The following is a 19,536-nucleotide window of genomic DNA, read 5'->3' on the forward strand; positions in this document are numbered from 1 at the left end:
TTCCAGACCATAACTCGCTGCAAGAAAAAATTCTCATCATCTTCCCCCTGGTATTTCTGCCAATTATCTTATATCTGTGTCCTCTGTTTACCAACCCACCCACCAGTGGAAGCAGTTTCTCCTTTTTTTAACCCTATCAAAACCCCTCATTAATTGTGAATATATAGAATCATACAGCAAAACTAAAGGGCCAGCTCTTTGAAAGAGCGATCCAATTAGTCCTGCTCCTGTGCTCTTTCCCCATAGCTCTGCAAATTTCTCCTTTTCAAGAATATATTCAATTCCCTTTTGAAAGTTACTATTAACTCTGCCATTAACCTTCTTTGCTCCAAGGAGAACAATCCAAGCTTTTCTAGTCTCTCCACATAACTGAAATCACTCAACCCTGATATCATTTGGACAAATCTCCTCTGCACCCTCTCCAAGAACTTGACATACTTCTTAAAGTGTGATGCCCAGAATTGTACACAATACTATAGCTGAACGCTAACCAGCGATTTATGAAGTTAGCATAACTTCCTTGCTTTTGTACTCTATGCCTCTAGTTATAAAGCCAAGGATCTCATATTCTTTTTCAATTATTTTATCAACTTGTCTTGCCACATTCAAAGACTTGTGTATGTGAACCCCTAACGCTCTCTGTTCCTGCATCCCATTTAAAATGGTACCAATTATATTGCCTCTCCTCGGCCTTCCACCCAAAATGCATCACTTCACACTCCTCTACATTAAATTTCAACTGCCACGTGTCTGCCCATTTCACCAGTCTGTCTCATGTCCTCCTGAAGTATGCTACTATGCTCCTCACTGTTTACTATACATCCAGGTTTTGTGTCATCTGCAAGCTTTAAAATTGTGCTCCCTATGCCCAAGCCCAGGTCATTAACATACATCAAAAAGAGCAGTGGTCTTTATACTGACCCCGGGGGGCCACCAATGCACATTTCCCTCCAGTCTGAAAATCAATCGTCACCACTACTCTCTGCTTTCTGTCTCAGCCAATTTTGTACCCTTTAATCCCATGGGCTTCAATTTTGCTAATGTGAATTATGTCTTTTTTTCCAGCTTATATTTGAACGTTTCCACTCCTGATCTATTCAGCTGTTTGTTAATTTTTTTACCCAGTTAATTTGGGCCAGATCCCCTCTTATCCCGCTGTGTTTTGCCCTTTTCTAATCCAGCACCCGTAACTTTGTCTCCTCATTATCCTTTCCTATTCTTACACTGAACCTAACAATGTTAGTCACTTTTTCCCAATTGTTTTCATACTCTCACATCAGTCATTTGACCCACTTCATTTTCCAGAGTCAAATCGAGCATCACTTCTTTCCTTGTCGGACTATGCACAGTTTTGGTCTCTGTATCGAAGGAAAGATACACTTACTTTAGAGGCGGTACAACGAGGGTTCACTAGATTGATGCCTGGGATGAGAGGGTTGTCCTATGAGGAGAGATTGAGCCTATACTCTCTGGAGTTTAGAAGAATGGGAGGTGATCTCATTGAATCATATAAGATTCTGAGGGGGATTGACAGGATAAATTCTGAGAGATTGTTTCTACTGGCTGGAGAGTCCAGAACTAGAGGGCATAGTCTCAGGGTAAGGAGTCGGCTTTTTAAGACTGAGATGAGGAGGAATTTCTTCACTCAGAGGGTTGTGAATCTTTGGAATTCTCCACCCCAAAGGGCTGTGGATTGAGTTGTTGAATATATTCAAGGCTGAGATAGATAGGCTTGGGCTGATAAGTGGCAGGTAACATTCGCGCCACACAAGTGCCAGGTAATGACCATCTCCAACAAGCGAGAGTCTAACCACCTCCCCTTGATATTCAACGGCATTCCATCGCCGAATTCCCCACCATCAACAGCCTGGGGTGTCACCATTGACCAGAAACTTAACTGGACCAGCCACATAAATACTGTGGCAACAAGAGCAGGTCAGAGGCTAGGTGTTCTGCAGCGAGTGTCTCACCTCCTGACTCCCCAAAGCCTTTCCACCATCTACAAGGCACAAGTAAGAAGTGTGATGAGTGCAGCTCCAACAACACTCAAGAAGCTTGACACCATCCAGGACAAAGCAGCCCGTTGATTGGCACCCCATCCACCACCTTAAACATTCACTCCCTCCACCACTGGCGTACCATGTCTGCAATGTGCAGCATCTACAAGATGCACAGCAGCAAATTGCCAAGGCTTCTTCGGCAGCACCTCCCAAACCCGCGATCTCTTCCACCTAGAAGGATAAGGGCAGCAGGCGCATGGGAACACCACCACCTCCAAGTTCCCCTCCAAGTCACACACCATCCTGATTTAGAAGTATATCGCCAATCCTTCATCGTCGCTGGGTCAAAATCCTGGAACTCCCTACCTAACAGCACTGTGGGAGTACCTTCACCACACAGACTGCAGCTCACCACCACCATCTCAAAGGCAATTAGGGATGGACAATAAATGCTGGCCTTACCAGCGACACCCACATCCCATAAACGAATACAAAAAATAGATTGATTTTTGGACCCTAAATCAGGGAGATAGGGATGGAAAGTGGAGTTGAAGTCGAAGATCAGCCATGGTCTTATTGAATGGCGGATCAGGCTCAAGGGGCCGTATGACCTACTCCTGCTCCTAATTCATATATGTTCTTATGTTCCAGGAAGCGGCCCTGGATGATTTATAAAAAAGCTTTCATCACTTGCATTCCAGTCTATCTTGGGATAGGTAAAATCACCCACTATTATTATCCTGCTGTTCTTACACATCTCTCTGAATTATCTGCAGTTCTTCTCCTCTATCGTATCCCCGCTGTTTAGTGGCCTGTATTGCACTGAGAATTGTGCCATTTCCTTTCCTAGTTCTTAGTTCTATCAATTCTGTCTTAATGCAACTATCGAGAACATCCTTACATTCTAGACAGAACACTTTACTAATATTGCCTTTCTCATTTGTCAGTTATAAGGTCAGCCATTCACTGCACATAAATAATACATGTCTCATCATTTATCCTTTACTTACACCAATGATATCTGTACAAAGACTTTGATCACAGAAGGTTTAGAATGAGTAATTATAGATTAAATACTACACTGCTGAAATTTCTCGCACGACCAGTGCTAATGCTGCTATTAAATTCCTACTTCATTGCACAATTAGCTTGATTTGCTTCTGCTGAGAACAATGAACATAAATTCTAGACATACTTTGGAAACAGACTTTGAACATATTTCACAAAACGTTAGCCTAAACGATAATGCACAAAAGAGTCAACATGGTTTTGTGAAAGGGAAATCATGTTTAACCAATTTATTGGAGTTCTTTGAGGAAGTAACATGTGCTGTGGATAAAGGGGAGCCGGTGGATGTACTGTACTTAGATTTCCAGAAGGCATTTGATAAGGTGCCACATCAAAGGTTATTGCAGAAAATAAAAGCTCATGGTGTAGGGGGTAACATATTTACATGGATAGAAGATTGGCTAGCTAACAGGAAACAGAGAGTAGGCATAAATGGGTCATTTTCTGATTGGCAAGATGTAACGAGTGGTGTGCCACAGGGATCAGTGCAGGGGCCTCAACTTTTTACAATTTATATAAATGGCTTGGATGAAGGAACCGAAGGTATGGTTGCTAAATTTGCTGATGACACAAAGATAGATAGGAAAGTAAATTGTGAAGAGGACACAAGGAGGCTACAAAGGGATATAGATAAGTTAAGTGAGTGGGCAAAGATCTGGCAGATGGAGTATAATGTGGGAAAATATGAAGTTGTCCATTTTGGCAGGAAGAATAAAAAAGAAACATGTTATCTAAATGGTGAGAGATTGCAGAGCTCTGAGATGCAGAGGGATCTGGGTGTCCTAGTGCATGAATCACAAAAGGTTACTATGCAGGTACAGCAAGTAATTAGGAAAGCTAATAGAATGTTATCGTTTATTGTGAGGGGAATTGAATACAAAAGCAGGGAGGTTATGCTTCAGTTGTACAGGGCATTGGTGAGACCACATCTGGAGTATTGTGTACAGTATTGATCTCCTTATTTAAGGAAGGATGTAAATGCGTTGGAGGCAGTTCAGAGAAGGTTTACCAGGCTAATACCTGGAATGGGCGGGTTTGTCTTATGAGAAAAGGTTGGACAGGCTAGGCTTGTATCCGCTGGAGTTTAGAAGAATAAGAGGTGACTTGATTGAAACATAGAAGATCCTGAGGGGTCTGGACAGGGTGGATGTGGAGAGGATGTTTCCTCTTGTGGGAGAATCTAGAACTAGGGGTCACTGTTTAAAAATAAGGGGTCGCCCATTTAAGACAGAGATGAGGAGAATTTTTTTCTCACAGCGGGTCGTGAGTCTTGGGAACTCTCTTCCTCAGAGGGCGGTGGAAGCGGAGTCTTTGAATATTTTTACGGCAGAGGTAGATAGATTCTTGGTAAGCAAGGGGGTGAAAAGTTATCGGGGGTAGGCGGGAATGTGGAGTAATCAGATCAGCCATGATCTTATTGAATGGCAGAGCGGCCTACTCCTACTTCGTATAAAATATGCACTTTTCTCTTGCATTGCACAGATTCTTTCATTTGGAAAAAAAAAGAATTTCTATAATGCAAGCACCTAAATGCACTATTTGAGATAAATATCTAAGCAACCCATGTTACAACATTGATGTTACTTTCAGTGTTACAAGATGCCAAACATATAGATACCAATAATGTCATGTTTGGGGCACATAGCACTGTTGCAAATTGGACAGCAGTTCAGGCTCAGCACCAATTGCACTTAATAATGCATTCTGAAAATGTCTGTGGCACTGCAAGTCTGTCCTATATGAAATAAATTGTTGGCTTATAGAATGTACATTCAACCAACCTACCAAACACAAGTAGAATCAGGTTGTATATTGTAATAATCCAGCATACAGTGGCAAGAGTTCTCAATTGGATCCTTCGATCGTGCCATTGTTTTGGTCATTAAGGCCCCTAAAAAAAGTGCAATCAGGATGTAGTCCCATAATTTGTTCAGTGAGCACTTGTACAGTGTTCTAGATATTTACATGGTCCTGAAAGACTATGTACACAGTCAACACTTCACCAGTATTATCTCTCTGCATTAACAATTACTGACATTCTATCAATCAGAAGACTAGGATAGCAGTGCATAGACAGTGGTATACAATACCCAAGTACCAAAGTATTGTTAAAGCTGCACAAACTACTACAGATGTGGATAATTCAATAGAATAATAGGGTAATAATAGTGGGGGATTTCAACTTCCCCAATATAAATTGGGATATTCAGAGTGTGAAAGGCTTAGAGGGTGCAGAATTCTTAAAGTGCATCCAGGAGAGCTTTTTGAGCCAACATGTAGAAAGTCCTACAAGGGGGCGGTACTGGACCTAATTCTGGGGAATGTAGCCGGGCAAGTGGTGGAAGTGTCAGTAGGAGAGCATTTTGGCGACAGTGACCATAATTCGGTGAGATTTAAGGTGGTCATGGAAAAAGACAAAGACAGCCCGGAAATAAGGGTTCTAAATTGGGGGAAGGCCGATTTTAATATGATAAGGCAGGATCTGGCCAAAGTGGACTGGGAGCAGCTACTTATAGGAAAATCCACATCAAAACAGTGGGAGACTTTCAGAAGGGAAATAGAGAGAGTACAACGCCAACATGTTCCTGTAAAGGTCAAGGGTGGGACCAACAAGCAAAGGGAACCTTGGATGACAAGGGATATACAAAAATGCATTAGAAATAAAAGGGGGGCTTTTGGCAGTTACAAAAGGCTAAAGACGGAAGAAGCCCTAGAGGAGTATAAAAAGTGCAGGGGCATACTTAAAAAAGAAATTAGGAGGGCGAGGAGGGGCCATGAAATAACACTGGCGAGCAAAATAAAGGAAAATCCTAAGATGTTTTATAAGTATATTAAGGGCAAGAGGATAACCAGGGAAAGGGTAGGGCCCATTAGGGACCAAAGTGGCAATCTGTGTGTAGAGCCAGATGATGTAGGCGGGGTTTTAAATGAATTTTTTGCATCTGTGTTCACTATGGAGAAAGACGATGCAGACATAGAAATCGGGCAAGGGGACTGTGACATACTTGAACATATTAGCATCGAGAGGGAGGAGGTGCTAACGGTTTTAGCAGGCCAAAAAGTGGATAAATCCCCAGGCCCGGACGAGATGTATCCCAGGCTGCTGTGGGAGGCAAAGGAGGAGATTGCAGGGGCTCTGACACAAATTTTCAGAACCTCTCTGGCCACAGGGGATGTACCAGCGGACTGGAGAACAGCTAACGTAGTACCATTATTCAAGAAGGGTAGCAGGGATAAACCAGGGAATTACAGGCCAGTGAGCCTAACATCTGTGGTAGGGAAATTATTGGAAAAAATTCTGAGGGACAAAATTAGTCTCCACTTGGAGAGGCAAGGATTAATCGGGGATAGTCAGCATGGCTTTGTCAAGGGTAAATCATGTCTGACAAATCTGATTGAATTTTTCGAGGGGGTGACTAGGGGGGTGGATGAGGGAAATGCTGTGGATGTGGTTTACATGGACTTCAGTAAAGCTTTTGACAAAGTCCCGCATAGGAGACTGGTCAAGAAGGTAATAGCCCATGGGATCCAGGGTGCCTTGGCGCGTTGGATCCTAAACTGGCTGAGTGGCAGGAGGCAGAGGGTGATGGTCGAAGGTTGCTTTTGTGACTGGAAGCCTGTGTCCAGTGGGGTACCTCAGGGATCGGTGCTGGGTCCCTTGTTGTTTGTGATCTACATAAATGATTTGGATGAGAATGTAAAAGGTATGATCAGTAAGTTCGCAGATGACACGAAAATTGGTGGGGTGGTAAATTGCGAGGAGGAAAGCCTCAGGCTACAGGACGATATAAACGGGTTGGTCAGATGGGCGGAAAAGTGGCAAATGGAATTTAACCCTGAAAAGTGCGAGATGATGCATTTTGGACGGACAAATAAGGCAAGGGAATACACGATGAGTGGTAGGACCCTAGGAAGTACAGAGGGTCAGAGGGACCTTGGTGTACATGTACATAGATCCCTGAAGGCAGCAGAACAGGTAGATAAGGTAGTTAAAAAGGCATATGGGATACTTGCCTTCATTAGCCGAGGCATAGAATATAAGAGCAGGGAGGTTATGATGGAGCTGTACAAAACGCTGGTGAGGCCACAGCTGGAGTACTGTGTGCAGTTCTGGTCGCCTCACTATAGGAAGGATGTGATTGCTTTGGAGAGGGTGCAGAGAAGATTCACCAGGATGCTACCTGGGATGGAGCGCCTCAGCTATGAAGACTAAACAGGCTGGGGTTGTTTTCCTTGGAGCAAAGAAGGCTGAGGGGGGACCTGATTGAGGTGTACAAAATGATGAGGGGCATAGATAGGGTGGATAAAGAGGAACTTTTCCCCTTAGTAGGGGGGTCAATAACAAGGGGGCATAGATTCAGGGTAAGGGGCAGGAGATTTAGAGGGGATTTGAGGAGGAACTTTTTCACCCAGAGGGTGGTTGGAATGTGGAACTCAATGCCTGAAAGGGTGGTAGAGGCAGGAACCCTCACAACATTCAAGAAGCATTTGGATGAGCACTTGAACTGCCATTGCATACAAGGCTATGGACCAAATGCTGGAAAATGGGATTAGACTGGACAGGGATGGATGGGCGGCGCAGACACGATGGGCCGAAGGGCCTCTTTCTGTGCTGTAAAACTCTATGACTCTATGACTTTGAAAGAGCTGACACAGACTCGATGGGCCAAATGGCCTCCTTCTGTGCTGTACTATTCTATGATTCCAAGTTGGAGGGCAACATCTGACATAATTGACAAAGAATGACTATCCATTGAATATAGTCAAGGAAAACGCAACTTTTGTGAATAGCTTTGTTTCACTACACCTTCAAAGGAATTATACTTCTGTGATTGAATCTACCTCAAAAGTCAAGTCTACCACTTGTCACGACTTGTTATTGACTCCACACTAGTGGCTCACCACATAATAAGTGAGCAACCATTTTAAAGGTTTAATGTATGTTGCAAGGTAGCTTAGGGGAAGCATCTCTGTTGTTTTCATGTATTTTGAAATACAGGTAGACTACCCTTTATCCGGACTTCCGAAAACCGAAACCCTCTAAAAACCGAAGGTTTTTTCGTTCAGCGTAAGTCGTGCGTACGAACGAAAAAACCTTCGGTTTTTAGAGGGTTCCAGTTTTGGAAGTTCGGATAAAGGGTAAGTCGTGCGCACGACCCCCCGCCGACCCCCCCCCCCCCGCCGGCCCCGACAACCGCCGACCCCCCCCGCGGACCCCGCCGGCCCCGACAACCGCCGACCCCGCCGGCCCCCGACAACCACCGACCCCCCCGGCCCCGACAACCGCCGACCCCCCCGCGGACCCCGCCGGCCCCGACAACCGCCGACCCCCCCCCCCCCGCTGGCCCCGACCCCCGCCGACCCCGACTGGCTTACGCTGAGCGTCAGCATAAGTCGTGCGCACGACCCCCCGCCGACCCCCGCCGACCCCCCCGCCCCACCTTCCAAAATCCGAAATTCTCCTTTATCCGAAACTCGGCTGGTCCCGAGGTTTTCGGATAAAGGATAGTCTACCTGTATAGCAAAATTATTGTAATAAAGGGTGAAACATAATATTGTCCTTCAGGTGCAACTGTTAGAAATTTAACAGTTACCAGCTAAGTTACAGTTGATCTCTAATCCTCATTAACAATAACTTGCATTTATATAGCATCCTTAACGTTGAAAACATTTGTTTCAATTCCTCCTACAGTAGTAAAATATACCACAGTTCAGTGAGTACTGAATTAGAAAAAATCCTGCAGGAACATATTTGAGACCCCACAGCCGCGAACGCATACAAATGCCAGCTGGCTGTAAGAGGAATTACCTTCAAAAGCTTAAGACAGATGTGGGAAAATAGCGTAGACATGGATATTGAAAACATTCTCTGGAAATGAAATAGGTTTGCAGAAACAGAAGTTTAGTGTAGAGGGAATTGAGAGCCAGATTAATGGTTCTTACAGAAACATACATAGGGCACACCATCTCCCATTTTATTCATTTGTGCATACAGAACTTTTTAAAATTCTGTTTGAACAGAACGTAAGTTAGTACCGTGCTCAAAAAAGACATTTCCACAGATTTGAAAACAATTAGGAGCTCTTTCACATTGTGGCTGAGAGAGATGTGCTAATGATATGGCGTGCTATGGGCTTTCTTCAAAGTGAATACTAACATTTGAATCTCTAGAAAATTGAAAACACTGGATTAAGAGGTTGGTTTTATGGAGCTGTAAGGATTGTCAGTGACTGAGTCGGAGTTGATGAAGCAATTATTTATAAAATGTACTCAGCTAGAAGATTTTTTTATATATACACAAGTACAATCCCTGGCTATATCAATAAATATGTATGCATCCTTGCGTAAATGGAAATAAAAGTTTAATTAAAAACCCAATAATGATGATTGAAGATTTGCAAGTGGGACTGTTAGTAAAACAACAACATCAACAACTTGTATTTATATACCACCTTTAATGTAGTAAAACATCCCAAGGCGCTGCACAGGAGTTTTTAAGACAAAAAATTTGACACCAATCCACATAAGGATATATTAGGGCATGTGACCAAAAGTTTGGTCAAAGAGGAGTGTGTTATAGGAGGAAAGAGAGGTAGCAAGGTGGACAGGTTTAAGCAGGGAATTTCAGAGCTTAGGGCCTAGGCAACAGAACGCATGGCCACCAAAGGTTGAGCGATTATAATCAATGCTGCTCAAGAGGACAGAATTAGAGGAGCGCAGATATCTCGGGGGGGTGGGGGGTGGGGGGGGGGGGGGGTTGTGGAGCTGAAGGAGATTACAGAGATAGGAAGGGGCGAGGCCATAGAGGGATCTGAAAACAAGGATGAGAATTTTGAAATCGAGGCGCTGCTTAACCGGGAGCCAATGTAGGCCAGCGAGCACAGGGGTGATGGGCGAACAGGACTTGGTGCAAGTTAGGACACGGGCAGCCGAGTTTTGGATGACCTCAAGTTTACGTAGGGTGGAATGTGGGAGGCCAGTCAAGAGTGCATTGGAATAGTCAAATTTAGAGATAACAAAGGTATGGGTGAGGGTTTCAGCAGCGGATGAGCTGAGGCAAGGGCGGAGACAGCGATGTTATGGAGGTGGAAGTAGACGGTCTTTGCTATGCTGCGGATATGTGGTCGGAAGCTTATTTCAGGGTCAAATATGACACTGTAGGAATGGTCAAATTCCTATCTAGAGATTGAGTTCGACGTAGGCAATCAATAAAAATGGTTTTTAATGTCAAACTAACGAGTTTAAACAGATTGATGCAAGAGAACTATGAATACAGGTCTTAACAGGTCGGAGGCTCCACGAGGACTGCCTGGGCGGTCCCGTGGATGGCGTCATGATGTCATCACGTTTTTCCCGCGTTTGGGTGATCACGTGATTAGCGGCATGACGTCATCGCGTTTGCCCGCGCTCTTAAAGGGACCGCGCACTGTACATGCAAACAGTATATACAATGGTACAGATTTAGTCTGTAGCTAACACATCGTTAAAGGGAATTATGTACAGTTGTTCAGAGTCCCTCAGTGGCTCTGCCACATGCGCCCCCCCCAGAATTGTCTTTAACGGAAAAAGTCAAACGGTGAGGGGGTCTGACAATCCTGTCAGAACGAATCCTGTATTCCCGAAGCGGAAGCTGTTGGACGGCGGGCGGTCTAGCGGGTGGTTGCACTTGTTCTGGTGTGACGACGGTGGGCGGCCGACCTCATCTCGGTGGCTGTGCGGTCTCGACGGGACGGTCAAAGTCCAGGTGTGCCGGCTTCAAACGGTCGACCGAAATGTGGTCCGGTTTACCACCGACATCCACCTTGAAGGTTTTGTCTCCTGCCTCTAACACGCAGAAAGGACCAGTGTATGGGGCCTTGAGCAGATCCCGGTGAGCATCGTGGCGGATGAACACGTAGTCGGCTTGTTTCAGCTCCGCTGGAACGTGAGAGCCCTGAAACCCGTGGTGCGATGTGGGAACCGGCGCGAAACATCTGGCTGCTTCCTGGTGACTGATAAGCTGGCGTGAGGCGGACCATGGCTCCGTTGGTGTTGGCAGGAAATCCCCTGGCACTCGCAGCGGCTGACCATAAACAAGCTCTGCCGCGGAAGAGTGAAGATCTTCCTTGGGGGCCGTGCGAAGGCCCAACATGACCCACGGCAGCTTGTCTGCCCATCCAGCGTCTTGGAGGCTGGCCCTCAGTGCGGCCTCAAGCGATCTGTGAAAACGTTCGCACAGACCGTTCGCTTGTGGGTGGTAGGCTGTGGTGCGGTGTAACTTGACACCGAGTCGTTGAGCCACCGCATTCCAGAGTTCAGAGGAAAACTGCGGTCCCTGGTCCGAAGAGATGTCAGCAGGCACTCCAAAACGGGCGACCCATGAAGAGATGAACGCCCTGGCCACGTCCACCGAAGTAGTAGATGACAGGGGGACCGCCTCCGGCCATCTGGTGGTGCGATCTACTATGGTCAGGATGTGCGTAAAACCATGGGACGGTGGAAGTGGTCCTACCAGGTCCACATTAACGTGGTCAAACCGTCGCTCAGGAACTGCAAAGGTGGCCAATGGAGCCTTGATGTGGCGCTGTACCTTGGCCTTTTGGCAGACCACGCAGGTGTTGGCCCAGTCGCGGACATCTTTATGCATGCCCCACCAAACGAACTTAGATGACATTAGCTTCTGAGAAGCCTTCATTCCTGGGTGTGACAACCCATGTATGGCGTCAAACACCTTGCAGCACCAGGCGACCAGCACAATATGGCGAGGGTCCCGAACGGAGACGTCACACAGCAATGTGGTACTAGCCGAATGGAACCTGACGTCGGCCAACTGGAGGCTAGTGGTGTTGGTGCGGTAAGCCTGCACTTCTGGGTCTGAGACTTGGTCTGCTGCCATGAGGGCGTAGTCGATGCCCAGCTGGACCGCATGCACGGTCGCGCGGGAGAGGCAATCTGCCACCAGGTTGTCTTTACCGGCCACGTGCTGAATATCTGTGGTAAATTCGGAGATGTATGTCAGCTGATGTTGTTGTCGAGATGACCATGGTTCGGCGGTCTTGGCCATGGCAAAAGTCAGTGGCTTATGGTCGACGAAAGCAGTGAAAGGACGTCCTTCCAACAAAAACCGGAAATGGTGGATGGCCAGAAAAAGGGCTAGCAACTCCCTGTCGAAAGTACTGTACGCCCGCTCGTTACGCCGCAGTTGACGGCTGAAGAATGCCAACGGCTGCCACGTCCCGTTCACCCACTGCTCCTGAACAGCGCCGATTGGGTAATCTGACGCGTCGGTGGTGAGGGCGATGGTGGCTCCTGGTAGCGGGTGCGCCAGCATGGTCGCATTGGCTAAGGCGTTCTTGGTGTCGGTGAATGCCCGGTCCATGTCAACCGTCCAGCCTACCGGATCCTTGCCAGACTTGCCCTTGAGGGCCTCCTACAGGGGCTGCATGAGCAGTGCTGCCTTAGGCACGAAACGGTGGTAAAAGTTTACCATGCCGAGGAACTCTTGCAGGGCCTTTATGTTCTGCGGGCGTGGAAAGGATGTCACCGCCTCTACCTTCGCTTGCAAAGGAACCGCTCCCTCTGAGGTAATGCGGTGTCCCAGGAAATCAATTTGGTGCAGACCAAACTGACACTTGGCTGGGTTGATAATCAGGCCATGTTGGCTGAGGCGTCGAAAGAGGGTGCGTAGGTGCGAGAGGTGTTCCTCCTTATTAGGACTGGCAATGAGGATATCGTCTAAGTAGATGAAAAGGAACTTGAGGTCCCGCAGCACAGAGTCCATGAGGCGCTGGAAAGCCTGGGCAGCGTTCTTCAACCCAAACGGCATGCTTAAAAATTTGAAGAGACTGAAAGGGGTGATGACTGCGGTATTTTGGACGTCTTGCGGGTGCACCGCAACCTGGTGGTAGCCTCGGACAAGGTCAACCTTGGAAAAAACGGTGTTCCCTGCCAAATGGGCAGAGAAATCCTGGATGTGGGGGATCAGGTATCGATCAGGAGTGGTGGCGTCGTTTAGGCGCTGATAGTCGCCGCAGGGCCGCCATCCGCCGCCAGGTTTCGGAACGACGTGAAGAGGCGAAGACCAGGGACTATTCGACCTGCGAATAATCCCTAAGTGTTCCATTGTTGCGAACTCCGCCTTCGCGACCGCTAGTTTGCCAGGTTCGAGGCGCCGGGCCCGCGCGTGGACCGGGGGGCCGGTGGTGGTGGTGTGGTTCCACACCATGTTTCGTGGCCGTGGAGGAGAAAGTGGGCCTGGTCCGGTCTGGAAATTCGCCTAGCAGGCGAGCGAACTCATTCGGAGTCGGAAAAGCACAGGAGACGGTGCGCGACATGGTGTTACTACGGTGGCAAGGGATAGAGTGAAACATGGCCGCGTTGATCAGCCGCCGGTTCCTTACATCGACCATGAGGCCGTTGGTGCACAGGAAATCTGCACCGAGAATGGCTTGCGAAACCTTGGCCGTAACGAATTCCCAGAAAAACCGCTGGCCGCCGAAGCACACCTGGACCCGCCGTCTGCCGACGGTCCGAATAGCTCCGCCATTAGCCGCTTCGAGGGGGAGGCCGTGCCTCCCAGCCTGTACATCAAGAGCTGACGCGGGTAGAATGCTGCACTGCGCTCCGGTGTCACACAGGAACCGACGACCGGAGAGGGTATCTGTGATGAAGAGCAGTTTGCCTGCATTGCCAATTGCCATCGCGGCCGTGGGGCACCCGTTAGACCCGTTTTTCATTGGACGGAGTTGTTTTTTTTTGAGAGAAGCTGCAGGGAGGGCGGCAATATCTCGCCTTCGCGTAAAACTGCACGTGGTAGAAGCACAGCCCCGCGGGCTGAGGAGCTGGGGCGGCGTCTGTGGGGGATGGGCGCCTCGTGGCAGCGCAGTACTGTTGCGTAACTGCGAATATTTTGTCTGCCTCGGCAGCGAGCGCTGCGCAGTCTTCGACCTCGGATCTCGCCAAGGCCGCTTGCACTTGCTCCAGTAATTGGCTGAGGAATAACTCTCTGAAGAGAAAGCATTCCGGTTCGGAGCCGAGGAGTGTGAGCATTTGGCTCATCAGCTCGGAAAGTTTGGAGTCCCCAATCCCGGGCATAGCGAGCAGCCGACGGGCACGCTCTGATTTCGTGAGCCCGAAAACCTGTAGCAACCGCGCCTTGAGGGTCTCATACTTGCGGTCCGTCGGGGGGTTCTCGAGAGAAGACTGATGATCCGCGAGGCGGTAGAGCCGTCGAGTGCGGAGACCACGTATAAGTATCGGGGTCTGATCCTCAACGATGCCTCTCAGGGCGAACTGGGCTTTAACTTGGATGAACCACGAGGTCACTTGTTGCTCCCAGAACTGCGGCAGCTTCAACGAAACGGCGTTTGCCTCCATGCTGTGTTCCTTTTGCGAAATCCGTTCACAAAAGTTGGGGTTACCAATGTAGGAATGGTCAAATTCCTATCTAGAGATTGAGTTCGACGCAGGCAATCAATCAAAATGGTTTTCAATGTCAAACTAACAAGTTTAAACAGATTGATGCAAGAGAACTATGAATACAGGTCTTAACAGGTCAGAGGCTCCACGAGGACTGCCTGGGCGGTCCCGTGGATGGCGTCATGATGTCATCACGTTTTCCCCGCGTTTGGGTGATCACGTGATTAGCGGCATGACGTCATCGCGTTTGCCCGCGCTCTTAAAGGGACCGCGCACTGTACATGCAAACAGTATATACAATGGTACAGATTTAGTCTGTAGCTAACACATCGTTAAAGGGAATTATGTACAGTTGTTCAGAGTCCCTCAGTGGCTCTGCCACAACACCAAGGTTGCGAACAGTGTGGTTCAGCCTCAGACAGCTGTTAGGGGGAGGGATGGAGTCAGTGGCTAGGGAACAGACTCCTTACTTCACTGACTTAAAGATACCATGGAGTAACTCAGTTAAACATACAACTGTAACCAAAATTTGACAGCAGCTACAAATGGTTTACTTATGTTAAAAGCATTTTAATGTCAGTACACTGAACACCTTTACCATTAACAACCGTGACTTTGTCAAGACAATATTAACTCTCCTGAATCTTACCAGGTTTCCCATCAACTCTGCTTTGATGATCTTAGCTCCCAGTTTGTTCATCTCTTCTTCACTGAGGGGTTGTACAGGTTCTTCACTTGTAGCAACAGACCTGACTCGAACAGCAGCACTGCTACATGGGAGAAAGGGATAAACCCCACAGAAAGGAAATGAGAGTAACTTTTTCCAAATTCACAAAGTACCATCAAAGACATGCAAAGTCTCACAGTGTTTGTGCTCCTTTCACAATCTTAAAAGAAAAAAAAAACCTTTTGCTTGATCTATTAATTATGCATAATTAAGTTGTATTTTCTATACTGCTTTTTATAAACTTTATAAAATTCAGCAATATCACATCAGAAAATACTGAATAACAGTGATTTCAACACATAATGAACTCTTTTCATGAATTAATAATGAAAAAGTGTTGTGGTTTGATCCACCATTATTTTATTTATCTAAAATTAATTTCTGGAACTCAGCAGCTTAACTTGGCCAAAACAGCAACAATTCTTTCCCTACAAATCCTCGTACTTTGAACGCCAATAAAGATTCATGCCAGTTCAATGAAAATCTGCGTAAGTGTTTACTTAATGTGTTTACTTAGTTGGTGAGAACGAGCTTGAGGGTAAACAGTGAGAGAGGCAGTAAAAGTGGAGAGAGTGAGCCTGAGGACAAATTCAGAGTCAGAGCGCCAGCTGAACATGGAAAACTGGTTTTATTAAATTGTTTGTTTTTCACTGTTGAAATTTATTTGATGGTAGTTTCCATTGTGTTTTAGATTTATAGATATATACTTTCCAGTGCCTTTAGTTAATTTTTAACTAATTTAGGATCTCAGTCTTTCAGGTCAGTTTCTTAGAGTTTATTAGGTTAGTGTCTCAGATGTCAGTTTCTTATTTTGTAGAGTTCAATGCCAAGTGTTTTAGTGGTCAGGGTCTCAGTGATTTAGGGGTCAGTGGATTGACTACCATTGCAGGCCAGCGAGGACCCGTTGCATGCGCCTCCTGTTACATACATTACATAGGATATATGGCACAGAAACAGGCCATTCGGCCCACCCAGTCACAGAATCACAGAAACCCCACAGTGCAGATAGAGGCCATTTCGGCCCATCGAGCCTGCACCGACACATATCCCACCCGATCCCCGTAACCCCTACACCAACACATATCCCACCCTATCCCCGTAACCCCTACACCAACACATATCCCACCCTATCCCCGTAACCCCACGTATTTAATCCCCCTAACACTAAGGGTCAATTTATCATAGCCAATCAACCTAACCCGCACATCTTTGGACTGTGGGAGGAAACCGGAGCACCCGGAGGAAACCCACGCAAACACGGGGAGAATGTGCAAACTCCACACAGACAGTCGCCCGAGGCCGGATTCGAACCCGGGTCCCCGGCGCTGTGAGGAAACAGTGCTAACCACTATGCCACCGTGCCACCGTCCATGCTGGTGTTTATACTCCACTTGAGCCTCCCCCTGTCTTTCCTCATCTAAATCTATCAGCATAACCCTCTATTCCCTTTTCCCTCATATGTTTGTCCAGCCTCCCCTTAAATGCATCTATACTATTCGCTTCAACCACTCCCTGTGGTAGCGAGTTCCATATTCTCACCACTCTTTGGGTAAAGGAGTTTCTTCTGAATTCCCTATTGGCTTTCTTGGTGACTATCTTATATTGATGGCCACTAGTTATGCCCCTCCCCACAAGTGGAAACATTTTCTCTGTATCCACTCTATCAAAACCTTTCATAATTTTATAGACCTCGATTAGATCACCCCTCAGCCTTCTTTTTTCAAGAGAAGAGAGATCCAGCCTGTTCATCCTTTCCTGATATGTATACCCTCGCATTTCTGGTATCATACTTGTAAATCTTCTCTGCACCCTCTCCAGTGCCTCTATATCCTTTCCATAATATGGCGACCAGAACCATACACAGTACTCTAAGTGTGGTCTAACCAAGGTTCGATACAGGTAGAACATAACTTCCCTACTTTTCAATTCTACCCTTCTAGAAATAAACCCCAGAAGGAGAAATTTCTGATATGTGTACAGAACTTTCCTGATCAATATGTCTCAAAGTTAAAAATGCTCAACTGGGGAAGAGCTAAATTCAGTGATTTAAGAAGGGTCCAAGCACTGGTAGATTGGAAAAGGTGATTGCCGGGTAAAGCAATAACTGAGCAATGGAGGGCATTCAGGGAAGAGCTAGTTCAGGTACAAACTAGGCATATTCCTTTGAAGGGAAAAGGTAGAGCATCCAAAATTAATGTGTCCTGGATTTCAAAGGAAATTAAAATTAAAATAAAACAGAAAAAGGAGGCTTATTAGAAATGTCAGGAGCAAGATTCAGTTAATAACCAGGAAGATTATGGAAAGTACAAGAGGGAATTGAAAAAGTTAATATGGGAGGCAGAGAGGTTATGAGAAAAGATTAGCAGGTAACATTAATTTGAGCCCTAAAACGTTTTATAAACATATAGGCCTAGAAATTCGGAGGAGGCCCTAACGGGGTGCCAAGCTCGCCTGGGCGCCGGAATTACCGCTGCAATCGAAGCCATTGTGCCCGCCGGAAATTCAGCTTGAGCGCCCCAATAGGGATGCGGGGCGCTGCTCGAGGCGCCCCGCGTCCCTCTTGGGGCGCTGAAACTGAATATCGCAGCGCAACGTGCCGCAGCGCCACACACTGCGGCATGGTGCGCTGCGGTACTGCAGGCCTTCCTCCCCTTCTTAAGGGGGAGGGGCCTGCACCAACGCAATGACCGATCGCGAGTGCCGGCAAAAGAGCCCGGCACCGAGGAGAAGTGCCGGGCTCTTGGGACACAGCCAGCACTGCCCGGGGGGGGGGGGGGGATCCAGAGGCCGGGGACGGAGGTGCTGGCAGGCGCCCACTGAAAAAATGGCCGCCCCGCACCTCCACCTTAATTTGCGCCACTACCGCCACAGGTAGGCCCCGTGAACCGGGCGCGATTTGCGAACGGCGTTACAGAGGCGGGCGCTACCAAATATCGCGATCGGGGCAGTAGCGGGGCGCTGCGCACACCGATGACGTCATCGGTGGCGGCGCAGCGCTACAGGCTAACGCCGCCATTAGCGCCCCGCTAAATATCGCGGGAGGCGTGGCCAGTGGCGCTAAAGCCACTGAGTGCCCTCTTTAGGCGCTAACTGGTGGCACAGCCCACCGAATTTCTAGGCCATAAAGTTTAAGTGGTTAGCTAGGGAAAAAGTTGGGCCTATTAAGGACCCAAAGGGAAATCTTCATGTAGAGAAAGGACATGGCTAAAGTATTAAATGAGTACTTTGCATCTGTCTTCACAAAGGAAGCAGATGATGTGAAGGTTACACTAAGAGAGGGATGTTATGGACAGGATACTAATGGAGAAGACATACTAAAAAGATTAGCATTACTGAAAGTTGGTAAGTCACCTGGCCCAGATGGAATGCATCCTAGGTTGCTGAAAGAAGCAAAGGTAGAAATAACAGAGGCATTGGTCACAATCTTTCAATCCTCATTGGATACAGGAGTAGTGCCAGAGGACTGGAGGGTTGCTAATGTTATACCACTATTCAAGAAAGGGGAGTGGGATAAACCAGGAAACTACAGGCCAGTCAGCCTAACATCGGTGGTGGGGAAGTTATTCAAAACCATTATCAGGGACGAAATAAACTTTCATTTGGAAAGGCATGGTTAAACAAGGAGAGCCAGCATGGATTTATTAAAGCTAAGTTGTGTCTGACTAATTTGATTAAATTCTTTGATGCGGTAACAGAGGAGCTTGATCAAGGTAGTGCAGTAGATGCTGTACATATGGACTTTTGAAAAGCATTCGATAAAGTGCCACACAGGAAGCTTATTAAGAAGATGGAAGCCCAGGAAACTAATAGGAAAGTGGCGGTATGGATACAAAATTGGCTCATGACAGAAAGCAAAGGGCGGTGGTCGATGCACGTTTTTCAGACTGGGAGGTGGTTTACAGTGGTGTTTCCCAAGTGTCAGTTTTGGGTCCATTACTCTTTGCAATTTTTCTAAATGACCAAGACCCGGGTGTAGGGAGCAGCCTTATAAAGTTTGCAGATGATACGAAACTTGGTAAAGTAGTAGGTAGTGATGAGGATAGTTATAGGCTTCAGAATGACATAGACAGGATGGTTAAATGGGCAGAACCATGGCAGATTAAGCTAAATGTGGAGAAGTGTGAAGTGATGCACTTGGGGAGAACTAATATGGAAAGGCAGTATACTATAAATGCCATGATTTTGAAAAGTGTAGATGAGCAGAGAGACCTTGGTGTCCATATACACAAATCCTTAAAGGTGGCAAGGCAAGTTGATAAGGTGGTTAAAAAAAGCATATGAGTTACTTGGGTTTATAAATAGAGCAATGGAATATAAAGGCAAAGAGATCAAGCTAGAACTTTA

General features: G+C 47.0%; 1 protein-coding gene across 4 annotated transcripts in view; it reads right to left on the reverse strand.

The window, feature by feature from the left end:
• Positions 1–19,536, reverse strand: part of cwf19l2 (CWF19 like cell cycle control factor 2) — a 250,839-nt gene that overhangs the window by 94,155 nt on the left and 137,148 nt on the right. For 3 of the 4 annotated variants that reach the window (XM_085999075.1, XM_085999077.1, XM_085999079.1), the window contains exon 9: positions 15,115–15,235. In XM_085999075.1, coding sequence (XP_085855201.1) covers positions 15,115–15,235 — 121 coding nt within the window. The remainder of the gene's footprint in view (positions 1–15,114; positions 15,236–19,536) is intronic. The other variant, XM_085999076.1, reaches the window with a different exon arrangement.

The sequence above is a fragment of the Somniosus microcephalus genome, chromosome 10, assembly GCF_052327205.1.
Source record: "Somniosus microcephalus isolate GS21.2 chromosome 10, FLI_Smic_1.0, whole genome shotgun sequence".
Lineage (NCBI taxonomy): Eukaryota > Metazoa > Chordata > Chondrichthyes > Squaliformes > Somniosidae > Somniosus > Somniosus microcephalus.